At 45.8% G+C, this 27,993-nt stretch overlaps 1 protein-coding gene across 2 annotated transcripts in view; it reads right to left on the bottom strand.

The window, feature by feature from the left end:
- The window catches only part of RHCG (Rh family C glycoprotein), a 363,392-nt gene that overhangs the window by 116,313 nt on the left and 219,086 nt on the right, over positions 1–27,993 (bottom strand). For both annotated transcript variants that reach the window (XM_073568698.1, XM_073568697.1), the window contains exons 3-4: positions 27,283–27,433; positions 12,880–13,027 (exon numbers count right to left, since the gene is read on the bottom strand). In XM_073568698.1, the coding sequence (XP_073424799.1) occupies positions 12,880–13,027; positions 27,283–27,433 (299 nt within the window). The remainder of the gene's footprint in view (positions 1–12,879; positions 13,028–27,282; positions 27,434–27,993) is intronic.

Here is a 27,993-nt window from a genome sequence, read left to right on the forward strand (position 1 = left end):
CGTAATTTTTTCAGGAATTGCGGTTGACCTGAACTTACTGGGAAATCATCGTTCGCGGGGAATAATCTGAATCCCAGATTCCCATCACTAACGGAGTTCAGCAGGTTATCTGCACCTGTAAGCGACAAAAGCTGGTCTTTTCAGTGTGGCGTGCATGCAGCCCTGGACATGTACGGGAATACTAGACCTGTTATTGCTCGATCTCACGTGCCAGAGCCTCGCTTATCCCTCTAGTAAGCTTGACGCGTACTGCGGGGGCATGCCGGAGTCTCGGTTGTTAATGTAATAAAGCTGAGAAATCGCTAGCACAACTACAAACACACATACCACACCACACACAGAATCGACAAAGCTTTCAAAGTGTGCATCTTTTCTTTAGGTGGCATGGTTGTGGTTTTCCGGGTGGAGTCCAATTAAGCCACAGGCTCCACTCCTGGTGGTGCCCTTTTGGACATTCCGTTAAGGTTCAGCTTTGCAATCATACTGCCCCCGGAAACCAAAAACTTTGCCTTCATGGACGCTGTTTGGAGGTTCGTGGGAATAATGCCGCCCGATCAGCAGTCGGCATATGGGTCGCCCTCCCAGGGCTGTGGGGTACTCGGTACCGGGCGGTGTCAGTGGGATGTGTCACAGCAGCGGTGACCCCGACGGTGGCCCTGGGCGCCCATGTAAATGGCGTGGTATAATGGTAAAGAGTTTATATAGATAGTTTGACGCCACCTGTGGTGTTCGGCAACATAGATGTTAGGCCGACGCTGCATGCAGATCCTCTGGGACTGATGGTGTTGTGCAGCAAAGATGGTGAAGTTCCCCACAGGTGGAGCTGGAGTCCCAGGGAAGTGTAGATGTAGTGATGGGGGAAAGGCACAGGCGGTGTAGGTGCTGGTACCCAGATGTAGCGGTGCTGGAATTTCTGTAGGACACCAGAGCGTGCAGTTCCAAAGCTTTACTCACAGTCTGCAGGTTACACAGATGCCTGCCTCCGTGCTGTGTCCTCCGGGTCAGGACCTCAGCCACCCTCCGGGACCAAAATGGAAAGCTCCCTTCCAACACTCCGCCAACATGTACCTTCCTGAACGTCTCCTTTCTAGCGCTTGTGGGGGAAGCACTCACAGGACCGTGGTTCACTGAAGCGCCTCCTGTCTAACAGATGTTCCTCAGACTTTACTTGTATGGCAGACAGCTGTAGCCTTTTCCTTCTGGCTCCCACACGTCGATGCTGGGGCCTTCGAGCCTTAGTTGGGTACAGAGCATTTATAGCTGCTACTTCCCCCGGTTTCTGCTGCAGCAACGTCAGTGTCCCTACAAACTCGGAGACCGGAATCGGGACCATGCGCTCCAGCTAGGAGTGAGCCTTAACTCTGCGCATCCTCCAGCTCCCCTTCTCACGTCCACACACTTCCCCTTTCCTGCACAGAGTGCCCTAACTTACCTCCTCCCGACCACAGAGAGCAGCTCCTCAGCAGTCAGGTTCAGAGGTCTCCCTGCTAGCCTGGAGTGGGAAATGTGTTGTGTGTTGGTTTCACTGCTAGAGAGATCCTTCGTTGCTCCCGAGCTTGACAACACACTCCCTAGGAGGAAGGTCAATGCCACAGTGGTGACCGTACTCTTGGGGATGCACTGAGGCCCAGCCACTGCTGGTACATTGACCCAGACCACTACATTCCCCTCGCACTCTACACAGCCAGAATCTGACCCAGAGGAAACTCAGGTTCCCCTTCCCACATACTATACCACCTTACACGGTGACAAAGAGGAAGGTGCAGATGAAAGTGCAGGTTCCTTGAGCAGGTGGGGGGGCATACTCATGGGCGATGGCACTGGCACAGGGCACCGCATAGTACGCAAAAGTGTCTCTGCCGGTGGGAGGGCCTAAACAGCCAAGTGCAGTGAGATGGAAGATGGGGACGACAAGGAGTTCAGAGTAGTGCAGGGATTCCCTAGCAAGGAGATTTATGTAATTGTTTTCAATGTTGGGACAGCAATTTTTGGGGAGCACTATACTCTGGTGAATGATATATGGGGCCCACCATACACTGGAGCATTCCAAAGGTGGACATCAGACACTGGAGCAGCATTTACAGGGCCCATTATACACTAGAGCAGTAGAAATGGGGCCCATTATATATGGAGCATTATTTGGGCTCATAAGACAGTGGAGCTTCATCCATTGGGACCAACATATACTACAGCATTATGTGGAGCTCATCATTTACGGTTTGAAACATTATATGGGATCAATGATTCCATATGGAGAAATATATGGGCCTCATTACTCTGTATAGCGCACTAAGCGCTGGCCATAATACTGTATGGAGTTATATACTGTCCGTTTTTGGAGGTATTGGAGAATTTAAAATGGATATCAGTCATGAGATGTAAGAAGTGAAGTATTTTTCATTGTACTATACTGCTAATTCTCTGCCGTATCGGAGCATCATGAGTTGTGGTAAGTGTTAAAGGGGCGCTCTTTGGCCCTCGGCCCACGAAAACCTGGAGCCAGCCCTACCCCCCTACAACTGTAGCCAAATAACCCCCATTTTTCAGTACGTAACTAGTATTATGAAGTAAATTAAGGTTGACAAGCTTAAGTAATAAGAATTGATGCTTTTGGCATTCAAGTGGGCACTGTAGGTATGTTTCCTGTCCTCCTCTCACTGCCGACTTTAATTCCCCATTGACTTACATTGGGTTTCGTGTTTCGGTCGGACCCCCGACTTTTTCCTATAGTCGGCCGATTTTGCTCGACCCGACTTTTGGAAAAGTCGGGTTTCATGAAACGAAACTCGACCCTAAAAAAACAAAAGTCGCTCAACTCTAGTCACAAGGTTGGGAATCAGGACCAGAGGGACACTGGGAATAGCTGAAGATGGCAGGGGGTAAATATGATACTAGGCTCAGGCTTATGTTTTAGCACCACTCCTAAAACTAAAAAGTAAAAACGCTGCAGTGATTCTTTAATGGTAAATTTAACTAAAAAATGTTTTATTCTTTCATGGCAGAAGATGGTAAAATGTGACATATGCTAATTTTAGAATATTTTCAACCTTTCTCCTTAAAGAGAATTTGCTGTTATTGGGGTGATCTTGTAAAGGTTAAACCAGGACCGTGTAATACTCCACGCTCTTCCTTCGTGTTCTATGTACTTAATTAATCCTGTTATAATGTACACTCACTGGCCACTTTATTAGGTACACCTGTCCAACTGTGTGTTAAGACTTAATTTCTAATCAGCCAATCACATGGCGGCAACTCAGTGCATTTAGGCATGTAGACATGGTCAAGACAATCTCCTGCAGTTCAAACCGAGCATCAGTATGGGGAAGAAAGGTGATTTGAGTGCCTTTGAACGTGGCATGATTGTTGGTGCCAGAAGGGCTGGTCTGAGAATTTCAGAAACTGCTGATCTACTGGGATTTTCACGCACAACCATCTCTAGGGTTTACAGAGAATGGTCCGAAAAAGAAAAAAAATCCAGTGAGCGGCAGTTCTGTGGCCGGAAATGCCTTGTTGATGCCAGAGGTCAGAGGAGAATGGGCAGACTGGTTCGAGCTGATAGAAAGGCAACAGTGACTCAAATTGCCACCCGTTACAACCAAGGTAGGCAGAAGAGCATCTCTGAACGCACAGTGCGTCGAACTTTGAGGCAGATGGGCTACAGCAGCAGAAGACCACACTGGGTACCACTCCTCTCAGCTAAGAACAGGAAACTGAGGCTACAATTTGCACAAGCTCATCGAAATTGGACAGTAGAAGATTGGAAAAACGTTGCCTGGTCTGATGAGTCTCGATTTCTGCTGCGACATTCGGATGGTAGGGTCAGAATTTGGCGTAAACAACATGAAAGCATGGATCCATCCTGCCTTGTATCAACGGTTCAGGCTGGTGGTGGTGGTGTCATGGTGTGGGGAATTTTTTCTGGGCACTCTTTGGACCCCTTGGTACCAATTGAGCATCGTTGCAACGCCACAGCCTACCTGAGTATTGTTGCTGACCATGTCCATCCCTTTATGACCACAATGTACCCAACATCTGATGGCTACTTTCAGCAGGATAATGCGCCATGTCATAAAGCTCGAATCATCTCAGATTGGTTTTTTGAACATGACAATGAGTTTACTGTACTCAAATGGCCTCCTCAGTCACCAGATCTCAATCCAATAGAGCATCTTTGGGATGTGGTGGAACGGGAGATTCGCATCAGGGATGTGCAGCCGACAAATCTGCGCCAACTGTGTGATGCCATCATGTCAATATGGTCCAAAATCTCTGAGGAATGCTTCCAGCACCTTGTTGAATCTCTGCCACGAAGAATTGAGGCAGTTCTGAAGGCAAAAGGGGTCCAACCCCTTACTAGCATGGTGTACCTAATAAAGTGGCCAGTGAGTGTATGTATATTGTGCATAATGTTTTGTATTATTGCTTGTGTTAGGGAGAGCGTAGTGCTCATTTTTGGCCACTAGATGGGAGGAATTTTAGTATAGTTAGCAGGGATAAGCATTCCACACTGTAGATATTTAAACACAGGAGGGGTCACAGCTGCAGCTAAGAGAGGGAGAACTTCCTCAAAGGAGTCAGACGGGCTGGGTGACCAAACCGCCTGCATGGGCTTAAGTGCCCGGAATGATAGTGACCACACAACGTTTATCAAGGGAGAAGCCCAGCCATCTGCAGCATCAGGCCAGAATAGCATCAGGCCAGAACACCAGTGGGCCACAGCAGTCTGGGAACAGAAGCTTAAGACAGAAACAGTGGCAGTACGGGGACGCAGGTGGCAGGGGCAGGCTGGGCCGGGTGGCAGGGGGGAAAATGCCCCCCGGCCGCTCCCCAGCAGCTGTGCAGGGCTGACTGCCTGATAGCCCTGCACAGTGAACTGCGTGCTGCCGTGTCTGCTGTGCTGTGATGTGATGTGGCCAGCAGCAGATAGTGACACAGCCGTGCACATCACAGTCTGCCTCACAAGTTGCGGCTGAGACATCAGCGTACTCTGAGTGGTAGTGGTACACACTGATGTCTCAGCCGCGGTCCGTGGTTTATGAGACAGACTGTGATGTGCACGCTGGCGGTGCAATGACGTCATTGTCTGGCGCTGCTCTACAGGAGAGAAGAGGACTCGGAGGCCGCAGTGACGAGAAACAGGATGAGGGGAGTATAAACTTTATTATTTTTTATATGAACGGGCTGTGGGGCCATCATACTATATATGGGGGTAAAACTGCGGCCATCATACTGTACATATGGGGGTGAAACTGCAGTCATCATACTGTACATTTGGGAGTGAAACTGCGGCCATCATACTGCATTTATGGGAGTGAAACTGCGGCCATCATACTGTATATATGGGGGTGAAACTGCAGCCATCATACTGCACATATGGGGGTGAAACTGCAGCCATCGTACTGCACATATGGGGGTGAAACTGCGGCCATCATACTGTATATATGGGGGTGAAACTGCGGCCATCCTACTACACATATGGGTGTGAAACTGCGGCCTTCATACTGCACATATGGGGGTTAAACTGTGGCCATCATACTGTACATATGGAGGTGAAAATGCGGCCATCCTACTGCACATATGGGGGTGAAACTGCGGCCATCCTACTGCACATATGGGGGTGAAACTGCGGCCATCATACTGTATATATGGGGGTGAAACTGCGGCCATCATACTGCACATATGGGGGTGAAACTGCAGCCACCATACTGTACACATGGTGGTGAAACTGCGGCCATCATGCTGCACATATGGGGGTGAAACTGCGGCCATCATACTGCACATATGGGAATGAAACTGCGGCCATCATACTGTATACAGTATATGGTGGGGAAACTGTGGCCATGATACTGCATATATGAGGGGGAAACTGCGGCCATAATACTGTATATGGGTCGCCCTCCCAGGGCTGTGGGGTACTCGGTACCGGGCCGGTGTCAGGGGGATGTGGTGTCACAGCGGTGGTGACCCGGTCCGTAGCCCTGGGCGCCAGATCAATGGTGGTTTGTAGTTAATGGGATGGAATAGTTTGTGACACCACCTGTGGTGTTTGGCAAGCAAGATGTTAAGCCAACGCTGCGTACAGATCCTCTGGGGCTGATGGTGTGTTGCAGCATAGATGCCGTAGCTCCTCACAGGTGAAGCTGTAACCCCAGGGCAGTGTATAGGGGCAGGCGGTGTGAGGAATGTTGGTACTCAGATGTAGCGGTGCTGACGATGATAGCGCACAAATGAATGGAGGACACCAGGGCTTATAGTTCCAAAGCTTTACTCACAGTCCGTGGTACACACTGGTGCCTGCCTCCGTGCCGTGTCCTCCGGGGCAAAGACTCAATCATCCTCCCGGGCAAGTCAGGATTCTCCTCTCCAACACTCCGCCAACATGTACCTTTCCTGAATGACTCCTCTATTGCGCCTTAAGATGTGAAGAGCTCCAGTACAATGGTACTCTGAAGGTCCTCCTGTCAGATATTCATAACAACTCTACTCGTATGGCAGACAGCTGTAGCCTCTCTCGGGGACTCCCATCATACTGCACATATGGGGGTGAAACTGCGGCCATCATACTGCACATATGGGGGTGAAACTGCGGCCATCATACTGCACTTATGGGGGACAATCTGCGGCCATCATACTGTATATATGGGGGGGAAACTGTGGCCATGATGCTGCATATATGGGGGGGAAACTGCGGCCATCATACTGTATATATGGGGGGGAAACTGCGGCCATCCTACTCTATATATGGGGATGAAACTGCGGCCATCCTACTGTATATATGGGGGGGAAACTGCGGGCATTCTACTATATATGGAGGGGAAACTGTGGCCATTCTACTGTAATTATGGGGGGAAACTGCGGCCATCCTACTGTATATATGGGGGGGAAACTGCAGTCATCATACTGAATATATGAACAGGCTTGTGGGGCCATCATACTGTATATATGAGAACTGCGGCCATCATACTGTATATATGGGGGCTGAGGCCATCCTACTATGTATATGAGGTGGAACTGGGACCATCATACTATATATATGAGTGAACTGGGATCATCATACTATACAGTTGTGGCCAAAAGTATTGACACCCCTGCAATTCTGCCAGATAATACTCAGTTTCTTCCTCAAAATGATTGCAAACACAAATTCTTTGGTATTATTATCTTCATTTAATTTGTCTTAAATGAAAAAACACAAAAGAGAATGAAGCAAAAAGCAAAACATTGATCATTTCACACAAAACTCCAAAAATGGGCCAGACAAAAGTATTGGCACCCTCAGCCTAGTACTTGGTTGCACAACCTTTAGCCAAAATAACTGCGACCAACCGCTTCCGGTAACCATCAATGAGTTTCTTACAATGCTCTGCTGGAATTTTAGGCCATTCTTCTTTTGCAAACGGCTCCAGGTCCCTGATATTTGAAGGATGCCTTCTCCAAACTGCCATTTTTAGATCTCTCCGCAGGTGTTCTAAGGGATTCAGGTCTGGACTAATTTCTGGCCACCTTAGAAGTCTCCAGTGCTTTCTCTCAAACCATTTTCTAGTGCTTTTTGAAGTGTGTTTTGGGTCATTGTCCTGCTGGAAGACCCATGACTTCTGAGGGAGACCCAGCTTTCTCACACTGGGCCCTACATTATGCTGCAAAATTTGTTGGTAGTCTTCAGACTTCATAAAGCCATGCACACGGTCAAGCAGTCCAGTGCCAGAGGCAGCAAAGCAACCCCAAAACATCAGGGAACCTCCGCCATGTTTGACTGTAGGGACCGTGTTCTTTTCTTTGAATGCCTCTTTTTTTCTCCTGTAAACTCTGTTGATGCCTTTGTCCAAAAAGCTCTACTTTAGTCTCATCTGACCAGAGAACAAAAACGTTTTAGGCTTTTTCAGGTAAGTTTTGGCAAACTCCAGCCTGGCTTTTTTATGTCTCGGGGTAAGAAGTGGGGTCTTCCTGGGTCTCCTACCATACAGTCCCTTTTCATTCACACGCCGACGGATAGTACGGGTTGACACTGCTGTACCCTCGGACTGCAGGGCAGCTTGAACTTGTTTGGATGTTAGTCGAGGTTCTTTATCCAACATCCGCACAATCTTGCTTTGAAATCTCTTGTCAATTTTTCTTTTCCGTCCACATCTAGGGAGGTTAGCCACAGTGCCATGGGCTTTAAACTTCTTGATGACACTGCGCACGGTAGACACAGGAACATTCAGGTCTTTGGAGATGGACTTGTAGCCTTGAGATTGCTCATGCTTCCTCACAATTTGGTTTCTCAAGTCCTCAGACAGTTCTTTGGTCTTGTTTCTTTTCTCCATGCTCAATGTGGTACACACAAGGACACAGGACAGAGGTTGAGTCAACTTTAATCCATGTCAACTGGCTGCAAGTGTGATTTAGTTATTGCCAACACCTGTTAGGTGCCACAGGTAAGTTACAGGTGCTGTTAATTACACAAAGTAGAGAAGCATCACATGATTTTTCGAACAGTGTCAATACTTTTGTCCACCCTCCTTTTTATGTTTGGTGTAGAATTATATCCAATTTGGCTTTAGGACAATTCTTTTTGTGTTAAATGAAATTAAATGAAGATAATAATACCAAAGAATTTGTGTTTGCAATCATTTTCAGGAAGAAACTGAGTATTATCTGACAGAATTGCAGGGGTGTCAATACTTTTGGCCACAGCTGTATATATGGGGGAACTGGGACCATCCTACTATATACATGGGGCAACTGGGGCCACCAAACTATTTATTTAGTGCAGTGGGGACCTTTATACTATATATACAGGGCAGGGGGCCATCATACTATACAGTTGAAACCAGAAGTTTCCATACACTATATTAAAAGACACATATGACCTACAACGAGAAAGGTTTATTCTGATTTCATGTGAGATAGAGAAAAACATGCAGATTTGTATTTTTATATAGTGGATGTAAACTTCTGTATATACATAGGGGGCAGTGGGGATTTCATACTATATACAGGGGGCAGTGTGGATTTCATACTATAGACAGGGAGCAATGGGGACCTTCATACTATATATAGGGGGCAGGGGGGTCCATCATACTATATTTAGGGGCAATGGGAACATCTTATTTTATATAGGGGCTATGTAGCCATTTTACCATATATAGGGAGATCTGGGGTCCTCAATGGGGATAAAGGGCTTTGGGGACCATCATATTGTGTTTTGTGGTATGTAGGACCATCATTCTGTATATTCAGAGCTTTGTGGGCACTCAGAGGACATTATTTGTTATAAATGGGGACATTATTAGTTTTGACAGGGGCACTCAGGTTCCATTATTTTTTTCTTAGGGCTTGGTTCTGCTCCCATATCTCTGTAGTAAGCTTGGTTCTCCTCCCATATCTCTGTAGTAAGCTCAATTCTGCTCCCATATCTATGTAGTAAGCTTGGTTCTCCTCCCATATCTCTGTAGTAAGCTCTGTTCTGCTCCCATATCTCTGTAGTAAGCTCGGTTGTGCTCCCATATCTCTGTAGTAAGATCGGTTCTGCTCCTACATCTCTGTAGTAAGCTCAGTTCTGCTCCCATATCTCTGTAGTAAGCTCGGTTCTGCTCCCATATTTCTATAGTAAGCTCAGTTCTGCTCCGATATCTCTGTAGTAAGCTCAGTTCTGCTCCCATATCTCTATAGTAAGCTCGGTTCTGCTCCCATATTTCTATAGTAAGCTCAGTTCTGCTCCCATATCTCTGTAGTAAGCTCAGTTCTGCTCCCATATCTCTGTAGTAAGCTCGGTTCTGCTCCCATATTTCTATAGTAAGCTCAGTTCTGCTCCAATATCTCTGTAGTAAGCTTGTTCTGCTCCAATATCTGTGTAGTAATGTTAGGGAAGGCGGAAAGCACTAAATATAAAATAACGTAAAGAGTGTTCGCCGCCCGGGGTCCACCGTGCAGAAAGTGTTAACACTGTTGCTAGCTGATGGCGGACGTACAATATGGCTGTATAACGCACGCGGGTTGAACGTCACCCAGGTGGGCTGAGCGATCTCTGTTTTACTCACAGAGATGCCTTAAGTGCAAAACACAAAAGGGCTGAGCCTGTTAGCGTCACAGGTCTCAGAGAAGTGCACGCACGGTATATGGTCACAGGAGCTGGGCCCAAGGCAGAGGGTCAGCGTCCGTCTAGACCGACCGTGCGTGCGGAGTCGCAACTGCGGACACCAAAAGGAGTTGCAGACTGCAGCGCAGCGAAAGACACTGCCGCTAGTCGACAAGGCCCAAGAGGGGGCGCACTGTCGGACGCTAGTACTGCGTAGATGCTTATTGTGGCTATAGCTTGCCACTGGCTGGCACTGACTCTAAAGCTAAGTTCCTATACACACTCGTAATATCAGAGGGAGGGGATCTTAATGAGTCAGTCGCAGGTTCATTCATCGATCATCATTCACACAGTAGCAACTAGAGACTATACTAGCGCATGGCCGAGCAGCCATGCAAACCTTTTATAGCCAGGACCTTCTGGAAGCTTCCAGATCCCTGAGATGGACCAATCAGATCTGGAGAAGGACCTGAACATGTGGCTCCCGATCTCCAATGGGAGATCGTCTCGTGAGCATGCTCAGTAGAGCTACGGAGGGACTTAGCCTCTGGAGTGATTTGCTGCTGAGCAGCATGCATTGCCATTGCTGACCCGAAGGTGGCAGCAATAGCCAACCCCACAGAGCAGGTCTGGGCAGAGCGTCTGGGAAGCCGGGATTGCTGAGCAATGTCCTCTGCGGTCGAAAGATAATGGGAGACCGCAGAATATGAGTCTCTGGATTCCTGTTGAACCACTGCAGGAACCCGACGCCTAACAAGTAAGCTTGGTTCTGCTCCCATATCTCTGTAGTAAGCTCAGTTCTGCTCCCATAGCTCTATAGTAAGCTCCATTATGCTCCTATATTTCTGTAGTAAGCTCGGTTCTGCTGCCATATCTTTGTAGTAAGCTTTGTTCTGCTCCCATATCTCTATAGTAAGCTTGGTTCTGCTCACATATCTCTGTAGTAAGCTCTCTTCTGCTCCCATATCTCTGTAGTAAGCTTGGTTCTGCTCCCATATCTCTGTAGTAAGCTTGGTTCTGCGCCCTTATCTCTGTAGTAAGCTCGGTTCTGCTCCCTTATCTCTGTAGTAACCTCGGTTCTGCTCCCATATCTCTGTAGTAACCTCGGTTCTGCTCCCATATCTCTGTAGTAACCTCTGTTCTGCTCCCATATCTCTGTAGTAAGCTCGGTTCTGCTCCCTTATCTCTGTAGTAAGCTCCAGTCAGTTTCCTTGTCTACATAGCAATCTTGGTTCCGGTCTTGTGTCTATGTAGTCAGCTTGCTTCTGTTACAGTATCTATGTAGGCAGTAAGCTTGGATATGCTTCCATTTATATGCAGCTAGCTCCGTTTTGTTCCCATATCTATGTACAACCCTGTTTTTAAAGCCTGTTATCTCTGCTTCTTTAATGCAGTGGCCAGAGATAAGCAGGGCAAAAGCACTGCAACTGGAGGGCCACTGCCTTGTGATTGCCCCCCAGGCTGAAAAGTGCCAGCCAGCCCCTGGCAGGTGGCTTCTTAATGTAGCAACTTATCGCATCGGTTGATGCCCTCAGATCCGGGGCAAAACGGCTGAGGGAACTACCAGATGCAGTGAGTTTGGACCGGAAGGATGCTGTGTCACCACAGGAGACAGTACAGAAGGGCAGGTCGCTAATCATGTGGCAGCTGACTTCGGAGGCTGATACTCTCATGTCTGGAGTGAAACAGACTAGGGAATGCCAAACCATAGCAGAGCTGAACAGGGAGGATGCTGAGGAACGTTACGAGATGGTCCGACCCAGGTACATTCTGTGTGACAGAGAGAGAAGTGCAGGGAAAGAGGAAGAAATGTGCAAAGTGGAACATGTTGTTATTGCTGTGAAGCACATGGATGTGCTGCATAAAGAAACCAGTAAAGTTATTCATTTGAAAGTTGAAATGGACTGTGTCTCTATTCATGTGAAACTGTCTATAAGGAGCTTTCAGCAGCACAGAGAGGACCTTGATGGAGCAGAAGATGGAGATACAGGTATGCAGAGTAATGGACACTATTTTCATGTGATGGGAGGACAGGGCCCAGATACACCAGAGTCCTCGGCCATGACTATGGCCCTGGCCCTCACTCACAATTTCATAAGGTGAGATCTTAGTGATTGCCTGCCCATGACCTAATAAATATGAGGCAAGTGCATGCATATAAGAAACACATAGGACGCAAGGTCAGATGATCTCTCCTCTCTCGGCAAGAGCTGGTACAGAACTGCACTTTATTAGTACAAACAAAAGATCATATAGCAGGCAGGAAGAGGACGTTGCACAGCTTCAGCCATTGCATCCATCTGTGTTAGGTCCATTCCATATATGGTCTTCAGTGTATCCCCCTCACAATCCAAGGATTCCAGGGCGTATTTCCATAATGTAGACGCCATCTTGCCACACCACATATATTATTAGCTTATGTAAGGTTAATAATTGATTTCATTAGCCATTCTCGCCTTCACACCATAAATGTGTAATGTTTTATCTGGAATAGATGCCACTGGCCTCCTAAATCTGACTTTTTGTTTCTTTTTATGTCTGTGCCTCTCGGTTCCTGATTTGTCTTTCTACCCTTTTTGTAAATCTAGTCTTTTTTGGCAAGTAGGTGTGGTCATCAACTCTTCCCCAAGGGAGTCTATTAAAAGACTAAATTTATATACAGGGAATGGGGTGCCATGTTTCAGGAACAAAAAATAAACAACTCTAGATTAAGGGTGAAAGTAGCATTTACACCATATAGAAAAATACATATTTAGGGCAAGTGACAGGTCTTCCTTAAAAAAATATATGACAATGTTGTATGCCACAAAGTAACTCACCAATCATAGCAAATATATCTGAGACATACTCTGATCCTTCATTTTTGTTATTTTGATTAAGTTGAGGACGCCTCAAGATCCAAGCGACAGTCAGTCCAAAATATGCCCCAAATGTGTGGATTGTCATGGAGCCACCAGCATCAATGACCTGTGGGGAGATATAGAACTAACATATGAACTTTACTTGTGTCAAGTACAATGAGATTATAGAAATAAAGCTATTATTTGCTTCCGGTTGTGAAACCTTGCTTATACTTGTATTCTCAGTAAAAGTGTAAATGGAGGGTCTTTATCCTTATTATGTGTCAGATAACACTTTAGAAGAATTTTTTTGACAGTACAAAAGATGATTGAATGGTCCATATTGCCGCAGTTCTCATTCTTTGAGGGTCATTTATACACATATCAGCCAACACTGTAGTGCTTATTACCTGTGTCACCCGAGATACCAGCACCTTTTTGCTTTCACCTCCAGGTCTATAATAATTAATATCTGCTTAGAAAACACAAATTTGTCTTGGCATAGACGTTACATAGCGCATTAGTTGCCAATTCTATAAAGGGTGCCATTGAGGGTCTGTCAGACAAGGCATATGGCCACTACAAATGTTAATATAAATGATATTTTTGGTATTTTTTTAGACATTGTATGGCATTTAATACATTACTTTATAAGTTTGGCTGTTACCGTGTTGGTATTATTTTTATTGCTTGGTGGTATTTACCATAGCATTGTGTGACACAGTGTATCAAATTATTTTTTACAGTGTATTAGCTGTATAACTTGTATTTGGACACTTTCTTTTAGTCATCACCTTGCATAACGCTGATAATTAATCACTGTATAGTATAGCTTATATTTACCCTGAATGACATTACACCAAATGGGGCGCCATCAGAGGCAAGGCCTAAACTACAGCTCACAAAGCTACTGCATGAATCACAAACTTCATTTTTTCTCACTCCTCCTCAATTGGGGCAAACATTTTCCATAATTGAGATTAAAATCCATGCAAAGAAAATCTAAAAATGAATTACATTTCTGTTTTTCTCAGATTTTTCCCAGTTTGGTTTCGTATATGTGCTTAAATCATGAATTTGAGGAGTCTCCACCTTGCTATTATGTTAAAAAATAATTAGTTCCTGTCCCAAATGTAGCAAGTGTAATAATAATGTTAGCAAATACCTCCAATTAGAAATGAGCTTAGTTCTTCTAATTTACTATGTGTCTTACCCCATGTGCAGGGTATTACAGTTGCTTAGGTATCCATGGTTAAGACCATACATATAGTGATAGCTAGTTAGTTGTTAGTGGTCGTAACCATGACTATCTAATGCCCTGCACCTGGGGTAAGAGCTTAACATACTGTATCAGAAGAACTGTACTACATTTCTAATTGGAGGTATTTGCTAATATTATTACTATTACACCTAATATATTTTGGGAGAAGATCTTGGAGATGTGAATACCCATTTAACTGTTAAAGAGAATCTGTCAGTTTTTGCTATATAATCTGATAGCAGCATAACATAGGGCATGGAAGCCTGATTCCAGGGATGTATATCATTTACTGGGCTATTTGGTGTGGTTTGGATAGAATGCTTGTTTGTCAGAAGTAGGTGTAGCAAAGCTAAGAAGTCTGGGCTGCGTATAACACGGTCCACACCCCTGAGTGGCAGCTTCCCGTGGACGCTATGAATTTTCAGCATGCTGCTAATCAGTGGTGTGGGCTGGATTACCCAGATTAGCCTCACTTGTCTGCACGAGACATGTAGTCAGGTAATGATAATCTTCTGCTGATACAATAATGACTGTATTAAAACTACAACACACAACCTAACAGGTAACACATCCCTGTAATCAGGCTTTAGTGCCTTATATTAGGCTGGTCTCAGATTTCATATAAAAACCTGCTGATAGATTCCCTTTAACTCTTTCCTGACATCTGACGTACTATCCCGTCCAGGTGCCCTGGGCCTCTATGACCGTGGACAGGATAGTACGTCATAGCGATCAGCTGCGCTCACGGGGGGGAGCGCAGCTGATCGAGGCCGGGTGTCAGCTGATTATCACAGCTAACACCCGGCACTATGTGCCGGAGTGGTCACGGAGGTGGCTTCTCAGTGCCTGCTGAGAGCAGGTGCTGAGAAGCCGCCTGCAGTGCCTGTCAGATCGCTGCAAAGTGTCAGTTCAGCGATCTGACACTATGTAGTAATGCCCCCCCGGGACAATATAATAAAGTAAAAAAAAAATAAAATCATGTGTAAAAATAATTTTAAAAAATTACTAAATAAATAAAAAAAACCTAATAAATTCTTTTTTTGTAACTAAAAAAACCAATAAAAGTACACATATTTAGTATCACCATGTCCGTAATGACTCGCCCTATAAAACTGTCCCACTAGTTAAATCTTTTAGTGAACCCCTTAAAAAAAAACAAGGCAAAAAACAATGCTTTATCATCATACCGCAGAACAAAAAGTGCAATAACACGCGATCAAAAAGACGGATATAAATAAACGTGGTACCGCTGAAAATGTCATCTTGTGCCGCAAAAAATGAGCTGCCATACAATGTCATAAGCAAAAAAATAAAAAAGTTATAGTTCGCAGAATAAAGCAATGCAAAAATAATTATTTTTTATATAAAATTGTTTTTATTGTATAAAAGCGCAAAAACCTAAAGATATAAATGAGGTATCACTGTGATCGCACAGACCCGAAGAATAAAACTGCTTTATCAATTTTACCACATGCGGAATGGTATAAACGCCCCCCCAAAAGAAATTCATGAATTACTGGTTTTTGTTCATTCTGCATCCCAAAAATCGGAATAAAAAGCGATCAAAAAATGTCATGTGCCCGAATATGGTACCAATAAAAACGTCAACTCGTCCCGCAAAAAATAAGACCTCACATGACTCTGCGGGTCAAAATATAGAAAATTTATAGCTCTCAAAATGTAGTGATGCAAAAACTATTTTTTGCAATAAAAAGCGTCTTTTAGTGTGCGACAGCTGCCAAACAAAAAAATCTGCTATAAATGGTAAAACAAACCCCCCTTTATCACCCCCTTAGTTAGGGAAAAATAATAAAATTAAAAAAAAGTATTTATTTCCATTTTCCCATTAGGGTTAGGGTTAGGGCTAGGGTTAGGGTTAGGGCTAGGGCTATGGTTGGAATTAGGGTTAGGGGTGTGTTGGAGTTAGGGTTGGAGTTAGAATTGGGGAGTTTCCACTGTTCAGGCACATAAGGGGCTCTCCAAACGCGACATGGCAGCTGATCTCAATTCCAGCCAATTCTGCGTTGAAAAAGTCAAAAGGTGCTCCTTCCTTTCCAAACTCTGCCATGCACCCAAATACTGGTTTACCCTGACATATGGGGTATCAGTGTACTCAGGACAAATTGCACAACAACTTTTGGGGTCCAATTTCTCCTGTTACCCTTGAGAAAATAAAAAAAATGTGGATAAAAATTATTTTTTTATTTTTATGGCTCTACGTTATAAACTTCTGTGAAGCACTTGGGGTTCAAAGTGCTCACCACACATCTAGATAAGTTCCTTGGGGGGGTCTAGTTTCCAAAATGGCGTCACTTGTGGGCGGTTTCCACTGTTTAGCCACATCGGGATCTCTCCAAACGCGACGTGACTCCCGCAGACCATTCCATCAAAGTCTGCATTCCAAAACGTCACTACTTCCCTTCCAGTCCCAACATGTGCCCATACAGTAGTTTTCTCCCACATATGGGGTATTAGCATACTCAGGACAAATTGGACAACAACATTTGGGGTCCAATTTCTCCTGTTACCCTTGGGAAAATAAAAAAATTGGGGACTAAATGATCATGTTTGAGAAAAAAATATAATTTTTATATTTTCATGCCCAGGCGTTATAAACTTCTGTGAAGCACTTTGGGGCTCAAAATGCTCACCACACATCTAGATAACTTCCTTGGGGGGTCTAGTTTCCAAAATTGGGTCACTTGTGGCGGGTTTCCACTGTTTAGGCACATCAAGGGCTCTCCAAATGCGATATGACACCCGCAGACCATTCTATCAAAGTCTGCATTCCAAAACGTCACTACTTCCCTTCCGAGCCCCGACATGTGCTCATACAGTAATTTTCTCCCACATATGGGGTATCAGTGTACTCAGAACAAATTGGACAACAACTTTTGGGGTCCAATTTCTCCTGTTACCCTTGGGAAAATAAAAAAATTGGTGACTAAATGATCATGTTTGTGGAAAAAATATGATTTTTTTATTTTCACGCCTGGGCGTTATAAACTTCTGTGAAGCACTTTGGGGTTCAAAGAGCTCATTACCCATGTATATAAGTTCCCTGGGGGGTCTAGTTTCCAAAATGGGTTCACTTGTGGTGGGTTTCCACTGTTCAGGCACATCAGGTGCTCTTCAAAAGCGATATGGTGTCTGATTTCAATTCCAACCAATTCTGCATTGAAAAAGTCAAATGGCGCTCTTTCCCTTCCGAGCTCTGCCATGTACCCAAACAGTGTTTTACCCCCATATATGGGGTATCAGTGTACTCAGGACAATTTGCACAATAACTTTTGCGGTCCTGTTACCCTTGGTAAAATAAAAATTGGGGGTGAAAAGATCATTTTTGTGAAAAAAATATGAATTTTTAAGTTTACGGCTGTACGTTATATACTTCTGTGAAGCCTTTGGGGGTTCAAAGTTCCCACCACACATCTAGATAAGTTCCATGGGGGGTATAGTTTCCAAAATGGGTCACTTGTGGGAAGTTTCCACTGTTTAGGCACTTCAAGGACTCTCCAAACGCGACATGGCGTCCGATCTCAATTCCAGCCAATTTTGCTTTGGAAAAGTCAAACGGGGCTCCTTCCCTTCCAAGCTCTGCCATGAGCCGAAACAGTGGTTCCCCCCCCCACATGTCAGGTATCAGCGTACTCAGGACAAATTGAATAATAACTTTTATGGTCCAATTTCTCCTGTTACCCTTGGTAAAATAAAAAAATTGGACCTGAAATAATTTTTTTGTGAAAAAAAGTTAAAATGTTCATTTTTTTAAAACATTCAAAAAATTCCTGTGAAACACCTGAAGGGTTAATAAACTTGTTGAATATGGTTTTGAGCACTTACGCGCCAAAGTCGCGTTTCAAAAGTTTGTTTTGCGCTCTTTTTCAGCCAATCAGGATCCACGGACACTGTGGGCAACGTGATGACATAGGCACGGGTCACCACCATCTTTCAGAAGGGCATGCAAGTGATTGGCTTGCTTTGGTGGGCGTCACAGGGGGTATAAAAGGGCGTGCACGCCGACCGCCATCTTACTTCTGCCGATCTTAGTATAGGGAGAGGTTGCTGCTGATTCTGTAGGGAGAGCGTTAGGCAGGGAAGAAGACAAAAAAACTGCTTCTGCTGCTAGCGATTTGGCCTGCACAACACACCAGTCACTGTGTGTGCAGTGCAAGGGGAGGCTATATAGTGGTGTATCAGTGGTGTTGGTTGTTGGGCTGCCTTCTAAGGCTTCCTGACATTCCTGCATTGCTGTTTACCCACTGCTCCGCAAACTGCTTTTTTAAAAGCAATCCAATCTCCCTTATCCTCTAGTCACTTTTGTCACAGCTGTGCCATCGAGCCTGTCACATAGCGCTTAGATATTCATTGGGCCTCACACAATCCAAAAGTGTCCAGTGTCCAAAAGTGTGTGCAGAGATTCAAAATCTCCCTTATCCTCTAGTCACTTTGGTCACAGCTGTGCCATCGAGCCTGTCACATAGCGCTCAGATATCAGTGGGCCTCACACAATCCAAAAGTGTCCATCCAGTGTCCAAAAGTGTGTGCAGAGATTCAAAATCTCCCTTATCCTCTAGTCACTTTGGTCACAGCTGTGCCATCGAGCCTGTCACATAGCGCTCAGATATCAGTGGGCCTCACACAATCCAAAAGTGTCCAGTGTCCAAAAGTGTGTGCAGAGATTCAAAATCTCCCTTATCCTCTAGTCACTTTGGTCACAGCTGTGCCATCAAGCCTGTCACATAGCGCTCAGATATCAGTGGGCCTCACACAATCCAAAAGTGTCCATCCAGTGTCCAAAAGTGTGTGCAGAGATTCAAAATCTCCCTTATCCTCTAGTCACTTTGGTCACAGCTGTGCCATCGAGCCTGTCACATAGCGCTCAGATATCAGTGGGCCTCACACAATCCAAAAGTGTCCATCCAGTGTCCAAAAGTGTGTGCAGAGATTCAAAATCTCCCTTATCCTCTAGTCACTTTGGTCACAGCTGTGCCATCGAGCCTGTCACATAGCGCTCAGATATCAGTGGGCCTCACACAATCCAAAAGTGTCCATCCAGTGTCCAAAAGTGTGTGCAGAGATTCAAAATCTCCCTTATCCTCTAGTCACTTTGGTCACAGCTGTGCCATCGAGCCTGTCACATAGCGCTCAGATATCAGTGGGCCTCACACAATCCAAAAGTGTCCAGTGTCCAAAAGTGTGTGCAGAGATTCAAAATCTCCCTTATCCTCTAGTCACTTTGGTCACAGCTGTGCCATCGAGCCTGTCACATAGCGCTCAGATATCAGTGGGCCTCACACAATTCAAAAGTGTCCAGTGTCCAAAAGTGTGTGCAGAGATTCAAAATCTCCCTTATCCTCTAGTCACTTTGGTCACAACCTTGCCATCGAGCCTGTCACATAGCGCTCAGATATCAGTGGGCCTCACACAATCCAAAAGTGTCCAGTGTCCAAAAGTGTGTGCAGAGATTCAAAATCTCCCTTATCCTCTAGTCACTTTGGTCACAGCTGTGCCATCGAGCCTGTCACATAGCGCTCAGATATCAGTGGGCCTCACATAATCCAAAAGTGTCCAGTGTCCAAAAGTGTGTGCAGAGATTCAAAATCTCCCTTATCCTCTAGTCACTTTGGTCACAGCTGTGCCATCGAGCCTGTCACATAGCGCTCAGATATCAGTGGGCCTCACACAATCCAAAAGTGTCCAGTGTCCACAAGTGTCTGCAGAAATTCAAAATCTCCCCTGTCCTATAGACACCTTGTACCTTGTTTTACATTACTATATAGTTTGTTGGATTTTGTCTACATTTCTACCAAAAATGAGGAAGGCTGGTGGAAGAGGCCGTGGAATTGGGCGGGGGTTGGCAGCTGGTAATGATGGTGTTGGTGGTGGATCTGATGGTAGTGGCAAGAGCAAAATAGGACCGAATGCAGGAGGTGCTGACCCTGCGTCATCGTCTGGCTACATAAGGCCTCGAACGCTTAGTTTTCTAGGAGTTGGCAAACCGCTTTTAAAGCCAGAGCATCAGGAAAAAGTTTTGTCTTACATTGCTGACTCAGCCTCCAGCTCTATCGCCTCCTCTTCTTCAGTTGTAAAAAGTAAAAGCACTGAGTCATCATTGGAGGCTCATGTTCATGAACCACACCTTTCCTTGTGTCCTTCACCCCAACCAAGATTGAAGGATGACTCAGGCCATACTACTGATTACTTCATGGAGCTGTTTTCACATACCATGCCTGGATTATCAAGTGAAATGGTGAATTACCCAGGCCAAGATGAATCTGACATGGAGTGCACTGATGCACAGCCGCTGATGGATGATTCTGCTGGTACATTCACTCAGAGCACTACATTGTCCTCGCAATGTACAGAGCCAGATTCTGACCCTGATGAGACTCAGGTGCCCCTTCCCGCACACTATACCACCATACACGGTGACACAGAGGAAGGTGCACATGACATAGAAGAGGAGGTGATGGATGACCCAGTTGTTGACCCAGATTGGCATCCATTGGGGGAAGAGGGTGCTGCTTCCAATAGCTCAGATGAGGAGCATCCACAGCAGACATCGACATCGCAACAGCTGTTATCTGGCAGGCCCGGAGCACTCCAAAGACAGGTTCCAAACATCAAAAGAGTTGCTGGACAGCTTGTCCAGAGGGTCAAAAGATCACAGCGTGCTAGGCCGCAAAATGTCTGCCAAAGTAGGAAGAGTGCAGTGTGGCACTTTTTTGACCAAAATCCTCATGATCAGGCCAAGGTTATCTGTAAGAAGTGCGCAAAGACCTTTAGCCGAGGGAAAAATCTGAAAAATTTGAATACCAGTTGCATGCTTAGACATTTAACCAGCATGCACTTGCAAGCGTGGACACAACACCAAACCTCAAGTGCCACATGTGCAACTGATCACAACGAAGGTAGTCAGCAACGCTACATTGTTTCCCCCACTGTAAGCCCACCGGTTAGCACAGCAGCAAATGTTGAGGTGTCGTTGCAAGACCACAGCAGTCAGGGAATCCCACTGTTATATCAACGAAAGACTGATTCTAGGCCATCAGAAAGAACACCAACTCCATCACCATCATCAACCCTCTCTCAGTCCGCCCTGTCCACCGCTACTTCCACCATATGCAGCTCTCAAGTCCAGCTCACCCTCCCAGACACTATGAGTAGGTCAAGAAAGTACTCAGTCTCTCATCCGCGTACACTGGGTTTGAACGCCCACATTGCCAAACTAATCTCGTTTGAGATGATGCCCTTTCGGTTGGTGGAAAGCACAGCTTTCCGCGAACTCATGGCCTATGCAGTACCTCGCTATGACCTACCCAGTCGCCACTTCTTCTCTCGCAAAGCCATCCCAGCCCTCCTCCATCATGTGAAAGACCGCATTGTCCATGCACTCAAGCAGTCAGTGAGCGGAAAGGTGCACCTCACAACTGATGCATGGTCCAGTCGGCATGGCCAGGGCCGTTACATGTCCATCACTGCGCACTGGGTTAATGTGGTGGATGCAGGGTCCACAGGGGACAGCGGTGGTGGGACAGTGCTGCCTAGCCCACGGTATAGGAAACAGTTGGCTGTAGGCGTTCGACCCTCCTCCTCCTCCTCCTCCAGAAGCGAAAGCTCGTCCACAGAGCGCAGTCGTACGAGCACTCCATCTGCAGCTGCCACTGTTGCACACGATGTGTCCCCCTATCGAGCAGCTAGTGGAAAGCGTCAGCAGGCTGTGTTGCAGATGATGTGTTTGGGCGACTGACACACCGCCGAGGTGCTGGCCGAGTACTTGAAGCGACAAACTGAGTCATGGCTGGGCAGTGTACATCTTGAGGCAGGCAAGGTAGTTAGTGATAACGGCCATAATTTTGTGGCAGCCATAGCCCTTTCAAAACTCCGTCACATACCTTGCTTGGCTCACACCTTGAACCTGGTGGTGCAGTGCTTCCTCAAAAATTATCCGGAGTTAACAGCCCTGCTCCAGAAGGTGCGAAGACTGTGCGCGCACATCCGCCGGTCGCCTGTACACTCCGTTCGTATGCAGAAGCTGCAGCGATTGCTCCATCTTCCCAACCACCGCCTCATTATCGACATTGCAACAAGGTGGAACTCCACCCTGCACATGGTGGAGCGGCTGTGCGAGCAGAGGCAGGCCATAATGCATTTGTGCTAGGATACACGGCCAGGCACTTTGAGAGCAGACATGGAGTTGACAGGTGTGCAGTGGTCGAAGCTGAAAGACCTTTGTAAAGTCCTTCAGTGTTTTGAGGAATGCACACGGCTGGTAAGCGCAGACGACGCCATCCTAAGCATGAGCATCCCACTTATGCATCTGCTCATGCAAACTTTGACGCACCTTAAGGAGCAGGCGTCTGCAGCCAATGTTGATGAGGAGGAAGAGGAGGAGGGAATCCTTGATGACATTCAGCCATTGTCTGCTCAGGGACCTCTCCTGGACAAGGTGGAGGAAGAAGAGGAGGAGGAGGATGATGATGGGGATGATTACTTAGGGGAGGAGGATGCATCTCGTGGGGCAAGTGAAAATGTTGGCGTGGCAAAGTCTGGTACAGGGTTTGTGCGTGACTGGAGGGATGTGGATTTGCCAGAAAGTGCTCCTCCACCCAGCACTCGCAGTGCATCATTGACACCGGGAACATTGGCCCACATGTCAGATTATGCCTTGCGGATCCTAAAAAGGGACCCCCGCATTGCCAAAATGATGAACGATGACGACTACTGGTTGGCCAGCATCCTGGATCCACGCTATAAAGGCAAATTACAAAACATCATGCCACAGGAGAACCTTGACCTAATATTGGCTAATAAACAAGCAACTCTGGTAAATCGGTTGCTTGAGGCATTCCCAGCACACAGCAGCGGTGATGGTTCTCACACGAGCCATACGGGCCGGGGGCAGCTTGGCAGAGGTGTTCGTGGTGCACACAGCAGAAGTGGCATTGGAGACAGGGGTTTCATGACAATGTTGTGGACTGATTTTTCAAATACCGCTCACACAACTGGTAATACTGCATCGATGGAAAGTGACAGGAGACAGCAGATGTCAACTATGGTTACAAACTACTTTTCCTCCCATATCGATGTTCTCCCACACAGGTCATTCCCCTTTGACTATTGGGCCGCTAAACTGGACACCTGGCCTGAATTGGCCCAATATGCCTTACAGGAGCTCGCTTGCCCAGCTGCAAGTGTGCTATCGGAAAGAGTCTTCAGTGCAGCTGGATCAATCCTGACAGAAAAAAGGTCCCGTCTGTCAACCCAAAATGTGGATGATCTAACCTTCATTAAAATGAACCACGCATGGGTTTCCAAGTATTTTGTCCCACCTTCCCCTGATGACACATAGGGTGACAGAAAAATGGCTTGCTTTGGTCCACCTCTTCCTGGTACTTCACCTATTTCGCCTTTTGCATCAGCTGAATGTCCAACATCAACATATGCCACTTTCTAAAACTCCCTAACTGTGCTGCCTCCCCCCCCATGGCCGGGGTCACCACCTAGCGCACGACACCGTGCGAGTGCCGTTGCCCTGGACAGGTGGGTAGGCCGACTCTTGGGCGCGCGCACTGGCACAGGGTCCCTCATAGTGCAATCAAGTGTCTCTGACGGTGGTCGTGCACACCCGCCGTCAGACACACCGCTGTACTATGAGGGGCCCAGTGCCAGTACCGACGCCCACGAGTGGGCCCCCCTTGCTTGGGCAGGGCCCCAGCATTTGCAATCTTTACCGCTCCCTGCTCCTCCGCTGTGTAATCTGGGCCGTCAAATCCATACTGTGCCTGACACCGTCTGAGCCTGCCTCCTGATGTATAGACATATATTTTGAATGTGTACGCTATCCATACATGTTATCCGGGGAAAAGGGACCCTTTCTAACCTTTGTGCAATCACGTGCAATCCATACTGGGCCTAACACCGTCTGAGCCTGCCTCCTGAGACATATATTTTGAATGTGTACGCTATCCATACATGTTATCTGGGGATACGGTACCCTTTCTAACCTTTGTGCAATCACGTGCAATCCATACTGGGCCTAACACCGTCTGAGCCTGCCTCCTGATGTATAGACATATATTTTGAATGTGTACACTATCCATACATGTTATCTGGGGATACGGTACCCTTTCTCACCTTTGTGCAATCACGTGCAATCCATACTGGGCCTAAAACCGTCTGAGAATGATAGATGGGGCCCACCATACACTGGAACATTCCAAAGGTGGACATCAGACACTGGAGCAGCATTTACAGGGCCCATTATACACTAGAGCATTAGAAATGGGGCCCATTATGTTTGGAGCATTATTTGGGCCCATAAGACAGTAGAGCTTCATCCATGGGGACCAACATATACTGTAGCATTATGTGGAGCTCATCATATACTGTTTCAAACATTATATGGGACCAATGATTCTGTATGGAGAAATAGATGGGCCTCGTCATGAGATGTAAAAAGTGAGGTATTTTTCATTGTACTATACCGCTATTTCTCTGCCGTATCGGAGCATGATGAGTTGTGGTATGTGTTAAAGGGGCGCTCTTTCGCCCAGGGCACATGAAAACCTGGAGCCAGCCCTCCCCCCCCACAGTCTGTAGCCAAATAACCCCCATTTTTCAGTGCGTAACTTGTATTATGAAGTTAATTAAGGTTGACAAGCTTAAGTAAAAAGAATTGATGCTTTTGGCATTCAAATGGGCACTGTTGGGGTGTTTCCTGTCCTCCTCTCACTGCCGACTTTTATTCCCCATTGACTTACATTGAGTTTCGTGTTTCGGGACGACCCCGACTTTTCCCTATAATCGGACGATCTTGCTCGACCCGACTTTTGGAAAAGTCGGGTTTCACGAAACGAAACGCGACCCTAAAAAACCAAAAGTCGCTCAACTCTAGTGTCAATTGTTATGTATTTGTAAACTGTACATGAACAACTCCCATTGCTTAGAAAAATAATTTACATCAGTTCCATGTAACATTATACATCTAACAATGGGTAAATCTTTCCTCCACCTAATGACACCCTGCCGTTTAGTGCAGAAATTATTTTTAGGGAGTGGATTATGCAAGTCATCTGCTGAAATTCGTAATCTGACCCATCATGTCTGTCTATATGTAAAGGTGGCCATACACTTTAGTATGTTTTGTATGAAGGTAAAGTATCTGTCCCGACTCTCCCATACACATGAACACTTATAGTGGCTGACAATTAATATTTCCAATGGGGAGAAGGGAATAAGGCAGACGCCTCTGGCAACAGCTTATCTCCTGGTCAAACATAAAGATTGGCTGTTTAAAGGGAACCTATCATGTCCCAAATACTGTTAACCTTGTAACCCAACAGATATAGAGTTAATCTGCAGGTCAACAGTGCTTCTTCCACCTTACTGAAACTGCGACACATGGGTAAAAAATGAACTTTAGCCCTCCTGGGAGCTGCCGGCTTTCAGTCGTAGATGTGTACACAGAGTAGCTACTCTCACCGTTATGTATACCCCTACAGTTTGATTGACAGATGGGCCGACAAAGTGCGTGGGAATGATTATGGCCACTAATGTGTACTAAGTGGCTCCAGGCATACCTCTATGACTGAAAGGCTGTGGCTCCCAAGTGGAATAAAGTCCATTTCTTCCCGGTAGCTGAGCTTCCAATAAGCCAGACAGATAGCACTGGAGCGCTAATGATCTGCATGATTATAGCATTTGGGGACATGGCAGGTTCTCTTTAGATGTAAAGTTTCTGATCCTTCCCTTCCTAACATTACAGCATTTGCTATGGAAAACTTGTGAGACATTTGTCAGCACACAAGATGAAAAACTATAGGAACAGTGGATGTAATGCAGCACCGACAATAGTCCAACATGCTATAGGAGGCCAAGAAAGTATGAATGCGGTTTTTGTTTGTCAACGCGTTTCGATGTATATAAACTTCTTCATCAGGACAAACCACAATAATAAAGTATTGATTAAATCTGATGGTCGGTGCTGCAACATGATGACGCATAAAATGTGCAATGTGATATTTGTGCATTGTTGGACGCCTGTGGAAACATGTAAAATGCAAAACAGCTGTCGTCTTGATTTGGGCACCAGCTCTCTCTTCCCTGCTAGAAATATATACTGCGATTAATTATCAGATTAAAGCTATTTGGTGAGTTCCCTTCTTTTTTGCTTCTTGGACATCTGTGAAATCTGCAGTATAGAAACTGCGCTTTGAAAACGAACAAAGGATGTTCGAAACGCGTAGCTGTGTCTGTATCCATGATGGAATTTTTTAATAAATAAAATTTTGCCATTGGAAGCTGGATCATCCTTCTGGATAGAAACTGAGCACCACCATGTCTGAAAAACTGATTATACGCAGCAGTGCCAGTGAATTCAGCTTTTACTGTTTATATGTGATTGGTATGCTACACAGACATGTGGTAGCGCTGTCGCGGAATTGAACACCTGCTGTTAAGTTCCCCAACAAACTTCGGCTGATAAATTGGAACCTTTTCAGTATATTATTGTGTTTTTATCAATATTTCAGATAACTTTTCTTTTATTGCACCAAGTTTATTTCTCAATATCTGGTACCCTCTTCTTTAAAGCCTCACTCTGTCAGTTTGGTGGCCTGTTCTATTATTTCCAAAATGGCCCCTGCAGAAACATGGGGAGCATGATAGCAAGCCTAAAGCATGCCTCCTCCCCCTGCCTTTCGATTGGTGTCAGAGAGGTCATCATCAATGATGACGGTTCTACGTCTACCAGTGAAAAGGCAAGGGGTGCATGGTTCAGACTTTCCGCCTTGGGCCTGTATGAAGAAAAAAAAAAATAAATCGGGAGACAGCAGCTACAGGATGAAGGGCTCTGGGTATTGTGTCTAGACTTGGGAAATGTATAGTCATATTTGAGGGAAGAAGTTCACAGGAAATACCTCTGATTGAGAATAAGGGCAACCAATAGAATTATGAAATTAGCTATCACTATAAATTAAGACGATATCATGTATCAGTGCAAAATAAGTAAAGTATTTGAAATAAAATACTGAAGTTAATGAGCTTATATTAAATCCATTTCTGATAGTTACTTCAAGTTCACATACATAAAAAAGGAAATGAGACATGTATCTTACATGAAGCTTGTCTAGAAGAATATACTCATTCACAGCGAAGAGCGTCACTTGAAAGAGAGTCATTAGCATCAGTTGCACAGGGCTAACCTTTCCCAGGACTCCTCCAAATGCTATACACACAGATCCCACACAGAAGTCGGCATTGATTAAGCTGAAATAGAACACAAGACAATTTCCAATTTACACCCATTTTGATCACATTACTGTTTATTTACAAACACACTATCTATCTAGTGTATATATATATATAGACATATAATGTACTTACATACATATGTTCCATTTAAAAATGAACATAATAGGGGCCAATTTGGAAAATCCGACTGCGGGTCTTAAATAATCACTGTTTAACTATAGACAAGCTGAACGATTAATTACTGTATTTGTTAATATAATCATATAGAATTGGGTTGGGAACCTTTTTTTCTGCCAAGGGGCATTTGGATATTTATGCCATCCTTCAAGGGCCGTACAAATCACGTGCTAACTCCGCCTACAAGGTATGTCCTGACGCTGGCACCAGAGGCGTATCCGGGGGGGGCAGTTGCCCCGGGCGCAGCCAGCAGGGGGGCGCAGTCGGGCTGCCTAATGCAGCGGTCCGTAGTGTCTCCCCCCGGCAGCTGCGTTCTGCCGCTTCCAGTCCTGTGAGTCAGCGGTTCTCTGTGTCAGCTGTCAAGCTGACAGCCGACACAGAGAAGGAGGCCGCGCCGG

This window comes from Dendrobates tinctorius, unplaced genomic scaffold (assembly GCF_039654945.1).
Source record: "Dendrobates tinctorius isolate UK_male_01 unplaced genomic scaffold, ASM3965494v1 ptg000022l, whole genome shotgun sequence".
Taxonomy (NCBI): domain Eukaryota; kingdom Metazoa; phylum Chordata; class Amphibia; order Anura; family Dendrobatidae; genus Dendrobates; species Dendrobates tinctorius.